The 13,006-nt window shown below is 35.8% G+C and overlaps 1 protein-coding gene across 1 annotated transcript in view; it reads right to left on the reverse strand.

The window, feature by feature from the left end:
• Window positions 1-5,384: 5,384 nt before the first annotated feature.
• The window catches only part of LOC125074850 (glutamate receptor ionotropic, kainate 2), a 75,337-nt gene continuing 67,715 nt past the window's right edge, over window positions 5,385-13,006 (reverse strand). Inside the window, exons 12-20 of the mRNA XM_047686307.1 lie at window positions 11,909-12,013; window positions 10,548-10,684; window positions 9,683-9,806; window positions 9,046-9,243; window positions 7,715-7,915; window positions 6,826-7,009; window positions 6,424-6,551; window positions 5,677-5,784; window positions 5,385-5,439 (exon numbers count right to left, since the gene is read on the reverse strand). Coding sequence (XP_047542263.1) covers window positions 5,392-5,439; window positions 5,677-5,784; window positions 6,424-6,551; window positions 6,826-7,009; window positions 7,715-7,915; window positions 9,046-9,243; window positions 9,683-9,806; window positions 10,548-10,684; window positions 11,909-12,013 — 1,233 coding nt within the window. The 3' untranslated portion in view covers window positions 5,385-5,391. The remainder of the gene's footprint in view (window positions 5,440-5,676; window positions 5,785-6,423; window positions 6,552-6,825; window positions 7,010-7,714; window positions 7,916-9,045; window positions 9,244-9,682; window positions 9,807-10,547; window positions 10,685-11,908; window positions 12,014-13,006) is intronic.

The following is a 13,006-nucleotide window of genomic DNA, read 5'->3' on the forward strand; positions in this document are numbered from 1 at the left end:
TTTTATTTAACACTAGGAACAAAAATAAACTTGTTACTCCAAGTACCCGATTACATAGGGTTAGTAACTCTTTTTAGGGGCAATGTATACGTTTTTACAACAGGATCCCAGAAAACGTTCAAAATTATTCAATTGTAAAATTCAAAAGAATCGTTAAAGAGCGTTTGTGTGCTAAAGGATAATACAACACTACGTACGGATAATACAACACTACGTTACGTGATAGATTTTTGACAATCAATAAGCAAGTGTAACAAGTGTAACTTCTATATTGAATAAAGATTTTTGACTTGACTTGACTTGAATGACATTTTAGTTGACTGCACATCTTGGGAATGAGAGCGCCTCCAGGCTGTTTCAAATGACAAAAATATGTTTATTATTGTACATGTAACATGAGATCCCGCTGAGTTTCTTTCACCGGTTCTTCTCAGGTCCGGTGTTAAATTCCGAACCGGTGATAGATTTTTAACTATCAATAAGCAAGTTCTATATTGAATAAAGATTTTTGACTTTTGACTTTGATTTTAGCAAACTGAACGTAGTTATATTTTGACTACGAAGAATGACTATACATTAAAAGGAAATATTTTTTTTATGCTAACATAATACTAGCCCGACCCCCCATAACATACATCAATATATAACACTAAGACAAATTAACGCACTTTTTAATGTATAATCTATATTTAAGTATAAAATTTATTTTTTTCTATAAACTACTAGTAAAACTATTTTATCTAGCGATTTTATTATAAATTATAATTATCTACATTAATATATAATCTTAAATAAAAAAAATACATTCGGATAAACTTGGCTCACGCACTGCAATGCGTCTTGCAATGACACTTAAAAAAAAAATACATAATTATTTACTCCAAAAAATTAAAGGTAAAAACATTTCAAAGTTGTTCTTTATTATATATAAACAATTTGTATTATGACTTAACCCATAAATGCCTTGATTTTATTTGTGGTAGCTCTTGTTAAAATAAAAATAAAAACCCGCACTCTCTGTAAAAAGTTTGTCATAGTCTTTTGATTAAGAAATGTCGTGAATGATTACGTCATGACTTCTCATGACTTTGAAAGTATAATCCGCGCGCCAAGACTGGATTTAGGGGAGGGCAATTGCCCTGGGGCAATCACAAGAGAGGAGCCCCCCCACAATGGAGGTTCCGACGAGTTAAGAATTATAATGTTATATATGTAGTAATATATGTTTAGATATCTGGATACAGTCAATAAATATAATAATTTTATTAAATACTGTTTTAAAAGACACTAATACAAATAGTAAATTCATTATTAACAAAATTTACTGACAAAAAAGAAAATTATCAAATTAATTTCTAAAATAATAATTAGCGGCCTCCGCTCCTTTGTGGCTCCAGGGCATCCACTTCCAAATCCGATCATGCCGAACGCGTTCGTAACAGGATCCGACCATTCCGACGTTTTGTAACTGAGACACGCGGTGACGGCAAACTCGCGTCGATGCTCGAGGCGTTGCCACCAAAGTTACACAGTGCTTTAAGAATATACAGCCTATTCCAATCGAAGTAGGAATAAAGATAAACAAACCTTAGATTTACGTATTTCATGCGATTCGCTAATAACTCAGCTATATCGTGCACTACTAAGAGTTTATGATTAATATATCTTTATTTATAACACAACACTATTACACTTAACCACATTTCCACTTTAATTTAACTTCCAAAAAAATAACGATATCGTCGACGTTCAAGACGTCATTTTTTCCTAAATCCATAGTGAGTCTTATTAATCAAGCTCTCGACCAATGATATCGCGTCAATTTGCTGTCAAATGTTGTTTATTTGGCTTCGCTCCTGTTATGGTTGGAATAGTGTATATTTAAGCCGTTAGATAATTTCACGGAATACGTAGATCTGAGTTAATCCCTTTTACAATACATAAATTAATAGAGTTCGTTTGTTTGTCATCCATTATATACACTCCATATCATGAATAAATTATAAGAAATATTATATTTTTTTTTATTAGTTTTATTTTCTTAAGGCGGGACGCATCCCAAAAAGAAATATTCCTGTTGACTGGTCTATAAACTTCAATTAATAATAGTCAATATTGTATGTGTATTTAAAAATTGAATGAATAAATCAGAGCGTCAGCACAGATACTACTATTTTAACTTCTTTTTCCAGCCATCGACCGGTGAAATTCTGATAACGGTTTAAACTTGAGTTTTAGAAAAAAATAAATTGAACATAACACCGTTTGGTTTGAATGTAGATTCTGTCTACAATAACTAATAAGAACAGTTTAGGATGAATTGTTACAAATTTAGGATTTAGGCATAATAATGACAATCCTTGGCCTATTTGACTTATATAAAAAATAACTAGGACATATTCTAAGAGGTATGTTTAATATTTATACATTAATTAATTATATTACAAAAGTACATCACTATATATTTACAAACGACTAGCGGAACACGATTTATTTGTATTATCTTAGACTTAGGTTATGTTTTTTAATTCTTCAAAAAAAGAACACTAAACTGTCATTTCAATTAGGGTTGCAAGAACTAAATATAAACTCGGGAACATTTTTTCTTAACAATTGTAATTTACGCATGTATATTTATTAAATGCCTTATATTAGGGTTGTAATAGTTATTTGTAGATTACAGTTGGTTTATTTTTCAGCGGAGTGAAAACAACCTGTTTGTGGTAGATAAGGGTTAAAGATAATTTAAAGCACGAACAACGTAGTACGAACGTTCGGAAATATTCAATTGCAAAATTTAAAAAAAGTTAAGGATCGTTTGTGTGTTAAAGGATATTATAAAATATAGTAAATAAGAAAATGGAAATTAAACGATCGCCTCCATACTGTTTCAAAATATATATAGTGAGAAACGATGAGCTTCTCTCTCTGGTCGTTTTCAGGTTATTCCCGAACCGGTGGTAGAATTTTGACAATCAATATGTAAGCGTAATTCAATTTAATAATGATTTTCAATCTGTACATTTTGCACATAATCTCGACTATGAAATTAAATCGAATCACTTTAATTTATTTTTAATCGGTTGTTTTAATCAAATACACTGTTAAAAAAACTTAAAAACAGTTAAGTAATATTTGCAAACATCCCAGGGTTGACAAGCTCCTTTTTTAAGTAACAAGTTTGAAGCCTTATATAACACCGCACTCTACTGCGGGTGAGGGTATTTACCTGTTGTCAAATGCAGGTTTCCTGACGATGTTTTCCTTTACCACCGATAACGAGATCAATTATAAACACAAATTAATCACTCCAAAGAACATTGGTTTGAATTTAAAAACTTACGACTTTCGTCTAACATAAGAAGGCCAATTCGACTCTTCTGTAAGAGTTCAGAAGCTGAGAAGTACTTATAGAAGTTCCTTCTTCATTCTGTAAGAACTTATCAATGACAATGTATTTGGGGATTCTAGAAAACACATATGGCAACCCTCTAACAAATGTAAAAACAGAACTACTTCATTATTACACACTTCAATACAAATGTTAAATCTGCCTGTTAAACGGCACGTGTCGTGACACATGTAACATGCATATCGTAACGCACTTGGTAACAAAGTCCCCCAATCTTAGTTATAAAAATATCGATAGCACATTTGAAACACAATATAAATTTTGCAATTACACAAAAAAAACCCAATTAAAAATAATGTGTGTGCGTTCGCACAAAGGAGATGTGAAACTTAATAATTAAATTAAGTTTTTTCAGTTTGTCTTATTTATCGAGCTTCAAATCACAGCGATTCTAAAGAAGTTTCACTTCAAGAAATCTACCAGTATAATGCATGTTTCTCGACAGTACATTACGACATGCATGCAACGCAACACATCACAATCCATGTACATGTTTTGTTAAATGTTTAAAATTAGAATAAACCGTTTTTATAATAGTTGTAATTTAAATAATGAATACCTTAATAGTCTCAGTACCAGTGTCATAGACAATATCTATCGATACAAAATCTACTCTATGCTTATATTACGCTACGATCTGAACGTGTTTCTTCTCTCTGGGCTCTTTCAGCACGTACGAAGTTGTTCTTCTTATAGTGCCGACCGAATCTGTAACATTAAAAAGATTAAAATAATACTCTTTGTTTTCAAGGTTAGTGGTACAAGGCATGGTTAATTACTATACCAATCTCTTTGGGCAGTTGTAATGAGTTGATCAATCTCAAATCTGCATATAATATTGAATAGAAATTAATTTAAAACACACGTGAATTACATCGGCACAAAAGTAACGCACGATGTTTTCCTTTGCCCTGCACGGGATGTATAATTTCGTAAAACTGATATGTGTACTTTACTTTACTTGGTGGTAGGGCTTTGTGCAAGCCCGTCTGGGTAGGTACCACCCACTCATCATATATTCTACCGCCAAATAACAGTACACTGTATTGTTGTGTTCCGGTTAGAAGGGTGAGTGAGCCAGCATAACTACAGGCACAAGGGACATAACATCTTAGTTCCCAAGGTTGGTGGCGCATAGGTGATGTAAGGAATGGTTAATATTCCTTACAGCGCCTTTGTCTATGGGTGGTGGTGACCACTTACCATCAGGTGGCCCATATGCTCGTCCGCCAACCAATGCCATAAAAAAAAAATGTGTTCGGATTTGAACATCGGAAGTGTGACGTCATAAGTATAGGTGCGTGCGTAAACAATTGTAGGTCGAAAATGATGAGTTTGAGAGCGCATGTAGCTAGTTTAGTGTACGTGTGTGCGTTTTTACATTTTTTCGTGTATATCACGTATACATGTACGTGTGCGTAACATATTTAATGTGCATGTGTGTACGTCATGACGAAGCGTGCGATTGCATGTGTATGTACACATACGCTCATGCTAGCGTTACAAAAGTAATAGAAAAGTATTGCCAGGAAAATCTGGATGTAGGTGTGTGTGTGCAAATTTTTTTGAATATGTTCGTAAGCATATTAAAATATAAACGAATAATATATGAATAATTATTGGACAACATCACATACATTACTCTGATCCCAATGTAAGTAGCTAAAGCACTTGTGTTATGGAAAATCAGAAGTAACGACGGTAGCACATACACCCAGACCCGAGACAACATAGAAAAGTAATGAACTTTTTCTACATCAACTCCGCCGGGAATCGAACCCGGCACCTCGGAGTGGCGTACCCGTGAAAACCGGTGTACACACTCGAGGCTGCAAACATGAAAACACGAAAAAAGCAAACGACAAGACACGTGTGCATAAAGAGTGCGTGGTGTGTGGGCACTCACGGGGCGCTCGCGCGGGGCGGCGCGGGGCGGGCGCGGGCGAGGCGGGCGCGGAGCCGCCCCGCCGCGCCGCGCGCTACGACCAGCGGAGCTCCTTCAGCTCCACCGTGCTCGACGCGTCCGTCTGCACAAGAGACACTTTACGGTGAGTCTGGGGCGGGATCAATGCTCGAACTTATCGGACACCTCGTGAGTTTCGGACGATTTCACAAAAATGTTGTACAATAGACGTAGTCATCCCGATTTCAACTTTTGCATAATAATAAGTAATTTGTTTAATAAATAAAGTAAATAAAACGTTTTCAGTACAGATTTTTTTTACATAAGATTTATATGATATGACCTATGACTTTTACAGTACCTCGTATCTGGATGGTGCTGGTGGCACATGCGTTCCCGGAGAACACCTGGAACATCCAGGTCTCAGGACTGTTCTCGATGAACCTCCTCTCATTGCTGTTCTTAATTCCTGAATAATGTAAATAAATAGGATTATCACTAACATGATTAAAATAGATACTAAACGGTTGTTCTCTACATTACATCATTACATTAACAGCCTGTATATTTCCCACAGCTGGGCTTAGGCCTCCTCTCCCTTTAAGGAGATGGTCTTGGAGCAGATTCCACCACGCTGCTCCAATGCGAGTTGCTGGAATACAATGTGGCAGAATTTCGTTGAAATAAGACACGTGCAGGTTTCCTCACGATGTTTTCCTTCACCGCCGAGCACGAGATGAATTATAAACACAAATTAAGCACATGAAAATTCAGTGGTGCATGCCTGGGTTTGAACCCGAAATCATCGGTTAAGATGCACGCGTTCTAAACAATGGGCCACCTCGGCTCATATTGTTCTCTACACTAGTTCAATAATGTAGGTATCGAGGTTCTGAATTCAAATCAGTGGCATCATTATCTGCTGTTTCTCCAGTCCAGTGTGTCGCATTTTCATCACAACAAATTATGATAGTAAAGAATGCAGATGTGTTTGTGCACACACACTTATACACTATTATATTTTACACGCAGTTGGCTAGTTTCCTAAAGAATGATCAGCGTGGTTAAAGCTAGTCAAGGTGACGTACTAATTGAATTCGTTACAGACCTGACCCATTTCACTGCAGAGCGACTGACGACCCTGTGAGGCGTTTTTCCTCGTATTCCAGCAGAACTCCAAGATCGCTACCACAATAGCCAGAACCAACCCACATAGTAACGTCACAAATACACCCCCTGCAATTATAATGAGGATTTTATCATGTACCATACAAGAGCTACACTAAGCTAAGTACCATTTTTGAAAACCAATTCATACATTTTACAAGCCTATTCAAAAAGTGGTTTCTAGCGAAAAAAACCAGCAAGAATCCTACCATCTCTTTCGAGAGATTAACGTCTTAAACACGTCGAGAGATTCCATTACAGAGATACATAGAGGTCAAGCCGATAAAAGCGTGTAAAAGTGTTATAGTTTTAGCATGTGATCTAAAGTACAGTTAGCACTCACCAATATTTTGCACACCTAAAGGATTCGCTTTACTGTCCTTTCCATCCCTGTTGCAGACATCCCCCGTGTTCTTCCACCACTTGTCGTAAAGTATCTGTATCACGCCCTTCTCTTGTAACTCTAATATTGCCAAGGAAATCTTATCGCGCCAAGGACTGCCCTTCCATGTTGCTATACCGTAACCCTAAATAAAATAACAAAATATATTATTTGATATTTTGTCACTTTATGTTTATTGTGCTTCTACCGTCAGTACGAAGGGTAATATTTATCGTAATATGCATCGAACTTGGGTTGCTTAGCACAGCCGTTTATATTTTTTAAAAACTAAAAGTTACGTTTTTCTTCTGTATTTATATAATATATATAATAATTTATACATGTACTTATTACATCTATTAGTGTTAAGCTAAGCTGTTAATGGTTTAAAACAAATAATTATAAAATAAGAATCACTAATTAAGTAAATAAAACAAACTGATTTTAAAATCCGGCTCGAAGGACCAATGTACAGAATTGTATGATGTACGCATAGATTTTTATTTAAACGATATGGTTTTATCTTTTATGTAATTATCTCATTTTGTATTTCACATTTTCGAATGGAAAGTGATTAAGATAAAATTAAAGGTTAAATCAATGACCCCAAAGCGGTTTACATCATACGTATAAGGGGTCTATGTGAGCGAAAATAAAATTGGGTGTCCGTGCGATGTAAACGGGGTCGATAGTGATTTTAGAACATAAAAAATCAGACGTACCGAGTTTTATTGGGATGTAGCTTTGTTTTTGTTAAATACAAATTAACGATTTTATTAAATAAATGAGAAACTAATTTTATTTTACAAAACATTTCACTAGCTATCACGATATCTATCGAAAAGTTCACCTTGGAATCTAGAAGACCTCCAATCTGCGTCAAATTGCAGTCCCTCTGTACTCTATGGTCTAACATGGTTGACTCCATAAGGAACGCATAATTCCCCATTAGAACTCTTCTGACTCCCTCCTCATAGGAGGAGACGAGCGCTGGTGGTGTCGCAGTCGACATGTGCTGCCACATCTTCTGGTATATATCTATGTTTGAGTCCTGGAAGAAGAAATAAATTTACGGCGTTATAATAATGGCATAGAAGATCACCCATTAACGCTTCCGCTAACACTTTAGATTTTTCAACAACTAAAAGACGTACACATAAGAAATACTCTAAGACTCCAAGTAACAAATAATAAAAAGAGAACAAAAAAGAAAAAATATCACGTTAAGAGATTTACCGTAGAGGAAGAGTAGTCATTTGCTAAAAACGGATATGTTCATTATTTCAAAAGACTTTCGTAACTGCCTACTCAATAATAAGCCCTACAAAATAATAATCTTTTCTAGCACTTTTTCTAATTTCTAGAAGTAAATTCCCCTGAAAGATACTCAAGCCACGTACAAGTAAGTAAAATGAACAGATGATAAACTGTACTGTGATTACAATGATCGCTTTCTGTACAAGATAGCTTTTGATCTTTTTGACAGATGTAAATTTTTCCGATCGACATAACTTTGCTATGACGTACATATTATTTTCTCAATTTAATGATTTTAAAAATATTAAAAAAATACATATAACACAAAAGTCCCCAAAGATTCAAGCGTTATCCGAAAATTTTTCAGACTTTTTATTTAATTTTAATAGTTCCTATTGAAATTTTATTTTAATTTAATTTAAATAGGAATACTGAAAATAATAGACGCTTGTACAATGTTACATCGGTCGGACGGATGGCACACAAATAACAGATAATAACTGTTACAAATATTGATTACAAAAAATCATTGTTAAGTTATTGTTACGAACGGGGGTTCCTTTTGGTTGGGGTCTCTTTAACTGGTATAACTCTTTTTAGAGAAATAATGTAAAAAAAATAATTGAATTCTAATTTGAATTACGGAATAATTGATGTCTAGTGCTATAAAGAATTTCACACATAATACACCCAAACCATCTGGTCACAGTTACAAGTATTTTAAAACGTTATTTTTTGGACTACTCGATATTTTCTGTTTCCCATCACTAGCCCGTCTGTCAAAAAGATCAAACTAACTTGTATAGGGTGTAATAGTAATCAGCATCACTTGGTCGTGATATGTCATGATTTATTTCTTCATAATTATTGATATTTTCATCGTTATCATGTCCGTCACTAAGTTTACCTTCATCTGCTACTCACCCTAAAGAAGGTCATAGTAGAGCCGCCGTTGAGGGTGCCGTATTGCACGCTGGTCTGCGCCGCGAGGTCCGCCGCGCTCTGTATGGGCAGCACGGTGCGCTCCACCGTCAGGAAAGCCGCCAGGTTCGCCGTGTACGACGACAGGATGATCAGCGTAAAGAACCACCATATTCCTCCTACTATACGCGTGGAGGTCGCCTATATAAAGAAAGCAGTTATGATTTTCGTATTTTGACTAAACTCAACAAAAAAATCCAGTGATGAATAGAAAAGCATCTTAATTCTTGTTCAATTATTGAAATTATTTTAATGGTAGATACATACCGGGCTTTAAACGTGCAATTATAAAAAGATCTTTACCAAAAACATGACGAATTTTATTGGGAAAAATGTTGAATGGATAATCATACAAATTTTAAAGAAAACGTCCATCTTGACAAGAACGACTTATCAAGCTGACACCATTTTAGTTTGCAAACTTCTCATTCTTTACAAATTCTCTAAAACACCGGCAAAAACTTCCAGGAAACCGTAGAAGTTCTGAACATCAACATTATTAATCACGTTCTATTGTTCCCGAGACTAAAGCATAAATTTGTCCAGCTGTGTGATGGTCATTATAAATTTCATGTTATACCTTTGGATTTAATCCAGATCCTTGCCTCAAGAAGGTCCCAGTTATGAACCAGAAGGAATTACAGACGCTGAACTGGTTCGTGAGGAGTTTCGTTTCATGGCCACAGACGTGTGTGCTCGACGACCTTGAATATACATTGAGAATATTGCAGAAGAATACACATGATTTATGTAAGTCCTAGAATAAAGACGTACTTGTGTTTTATAGAATACTAGTTAAAACCCGGTAAGCGCTTGAAATCCACTTTATTTAGTGGTCAGCTTATATAAGACCGAGATGGCCCAGTGGTTAGAACGCGTGCATCTTAACCGATGATTTCGGGTTCAAACCCAGGCAGGCACCACTGAATTTTCATGTGCTTAATTTGTGTTTATAATTCATCTCGTGCTCGGCGGTGAAGGAAAACATCGTGAGGAAACCTGCATGTGTCTAATTTCAACGAAATTCTGCCACATGTGTATTCCGCCAACTCGCATTGGAGCAGCGTGGTGGAATATGCTCCAAACCTTCTCCTCAAAGGGAGAGGAGGCCTTTATCCCAGCAGTGGGACATTTACGGGCTGCTAATGCTAATGCTTATATAAGACCACAGTTCTTTAGATCCTGAGTACTAATCCTATATCGGGCTATTAATAAAAATATTTGGTTAAACTTGGTCCTTAACCTAAACTCATCCTCACTCCTGGTCGTGTTTAATTTGCCGTCTCATAGAATAATGAAATAGAAATTGCATTTATGTGAATTATTTTACACTGAAATTAATCATGTAGGTAATTTCCCAAAACTGTACTAACTTGGTACAAAAACTTTTTTAGAAATGTTTGTTTCAAATTGTATTTCGAAATCGTCAGAAAATAAGAACTTACCATTCGTATGGGGAAAATCTCGCCATCACAAACAGTGTGAACGACACTAGGATGTACGCAGCAAGCACGTACAACCATATCTCTATCGCCAGCGGGTTCAGGAAGCTGAACAGCCTCGTGGGTTGAGATGATGGCACCTAAAATAATTGTTTCATATTTATGAGCTAAGGAAACATGTATCGGATGAAAATTTGCCAAATGTATTCAACAACCCGCACGTGGTGTGGTGAAATAAACTGCAAACCTTTTCAACAAAAAGGAACTGAGGTTTTTGCGCAGAAGTGGCATATTGACAGGCATTTTGACTTGTCCACAGAACAAGGTCGTGAAATGTCAAAAAGTGACAATGTTGATTGTAATATTTATAACTATTTAAAAGATACGCATCAAAATAAGGTAATGGAGTATGTAAGTCGGTTTGTATTTCACGAGTGAAACACGTCGTGAAGAACCAAACGTCACAATTCACTGACCCAAAATAATGAAGTTAAAATTAAACTTATATTGGATGGGCTTCTTTAAGTTTTTGTTTTAAAATAGGTAGACAAACTGGCGCTGGTGAGTGGTCAGCACCTCTCAAGATTGGCACTATGAGAAATCAAACATCCATTAACCCGCCAATGCGTTACCACTTAACGTGCATCTTAACCGATGATTACGGGTTCAATCCCAGGCAAGCACCACTGAATTTTCATGTGCTTAATTTGTGTTTATAATTCATCTCGTGCTCGGCGGTGAAGGGAAACATCGTGAGGAAACCTGCATGTGTCTAATTTCAACGAAATTCTGCCACATTTGTATCCACCAACCCGCATTGGAGTAGCGTGGTGGAATATGCATCAAAAACCTTCTCCTCAAAGGGAGAGGAGCTAAGATGTCATATCCCTTGTGCCTGTGGTTACGCTAGCACTCATCCTTCATGCCGGAACACAATACCAAGTATTTCTGTTTGATGGCGAAACACGTTATCAGTGTCTATACGCACAAAGCACTCAAATAAAAATATACTTTATTCAAGTAGTCTTTTACAAGCACTTTTGAATCGTCTTTTAACAAACTATATTAAGTGAAGCTACCACCGGTTCGGAATGTAGATCCCACCGAGAAGAATGAGAAAGAAACTCAGAAGTTACTCTTTTTCAACACCTAAAAATACAGTAATGTTAGTTAAATACAATTATATATGTACGTTATGTCTCCTGCCTGGAAGTCAACAAGCATTAGCTCCACGCTTTTTTATCATCTATATAATCTTGTATCGAATAATATGCCTTCTTTACCGATGTATTTTTTACAAATGATTTGAATTTATGAAACGGCAAAGTTAAAGATGACTGTCACTAAAAAAAAATTTTACTTACCTTAAATAATATTCCGATGCCCAAATTCATAAAAGGCTTCGTGAAGTCTATGACTGCTTCCCGCGCATAGTTTATGGTCATAGATGCGACTGCTATATCTGCGTTCTATAAATTTAATAATAAAAAAAAAGTTACATAAGTATTATTATTGCCATTCCACGCGGTCATTATTTGTACGGTAACTATTTTTATTTATAAACACTGACGGATCAGAAACTGCTACAATGTTTAAGAAGTATTTAAATCAACATTTTAACCACGTATTCAATCTTTTTAGAAAAACTTAAATTCATAAGTATTTTTTTATTTTTTTTATGATATCGGTAGGCGGACGATCAAATAGGCCACCTGATGGTAAGTGGTTACCACCGCCCATAGACAATGGCGTTGTAAGAAATATTAACCATTCCTTACATCACCAATGCGCCACCGACCTTGGGAACAAAGATGTTACGTCCCATGTGCCTGTAGTTACACTGGCTCACTCCCCCTTCAAACCGGAACACAACAATACTGAGTACTGCTGTTTGGCGGTAGAATATCTGATGAGTGGGTGGTACCTATCCAGACGTGACCAAAAAGTGTGGACGTAGGGATAAGTTTTTACATTTTTGGAAACTACTTACTAATACAATCACTTCTATGTAAAAAAACTTTTTTTAAGTTATACCACTTTCAAAATTGTATTTTTTTTTCTATTAGTAGTATTAATAATTGTTTTTAAAAATGTAGTCAAATTATATTATGTTGTAATTATGTTTTAAAACCAGTTTTGATATATGATATTCCGGACAACTCCCGTGACGTCATTTGTTTGGGTCAAACCGGACACGCTGCAGCGTGGGGTTGGGCATTATCTTGCATTACAGTAAAATTTTCGTCTATTAATACCACGTAAGGTACCACGTGTGTAGCCACCAGGCCGCATTGGAGCAGCGTGGTAGAATTAGCTCGAAAACTTTTCCTTAAAGGAAGAAGATACATTTACCCAGCAGCGACCCCTTACAAAACAAAATAACTTAAGAAGTTTTCATTTAAACAACCTATTGGCTATTCATATAAGCAAAGCTATCAATAGTCCAACTATCAATAAGGCTA

The sequence above is a fragment of the Vanessa atalanta genome, chromosome 28, assembly GCF_905147765.1.
Source record: "Vanessa atalanta chromosome 28, ilVanAtal1.2, whole genome shotgun sequence".
NCBI classification, from domain to species: Eukaryota; Metazoa; Arthropoda; class Insecta; order Lepidoptera; family Nymphalidae; genus Vanessa; species Vanessa atalanta.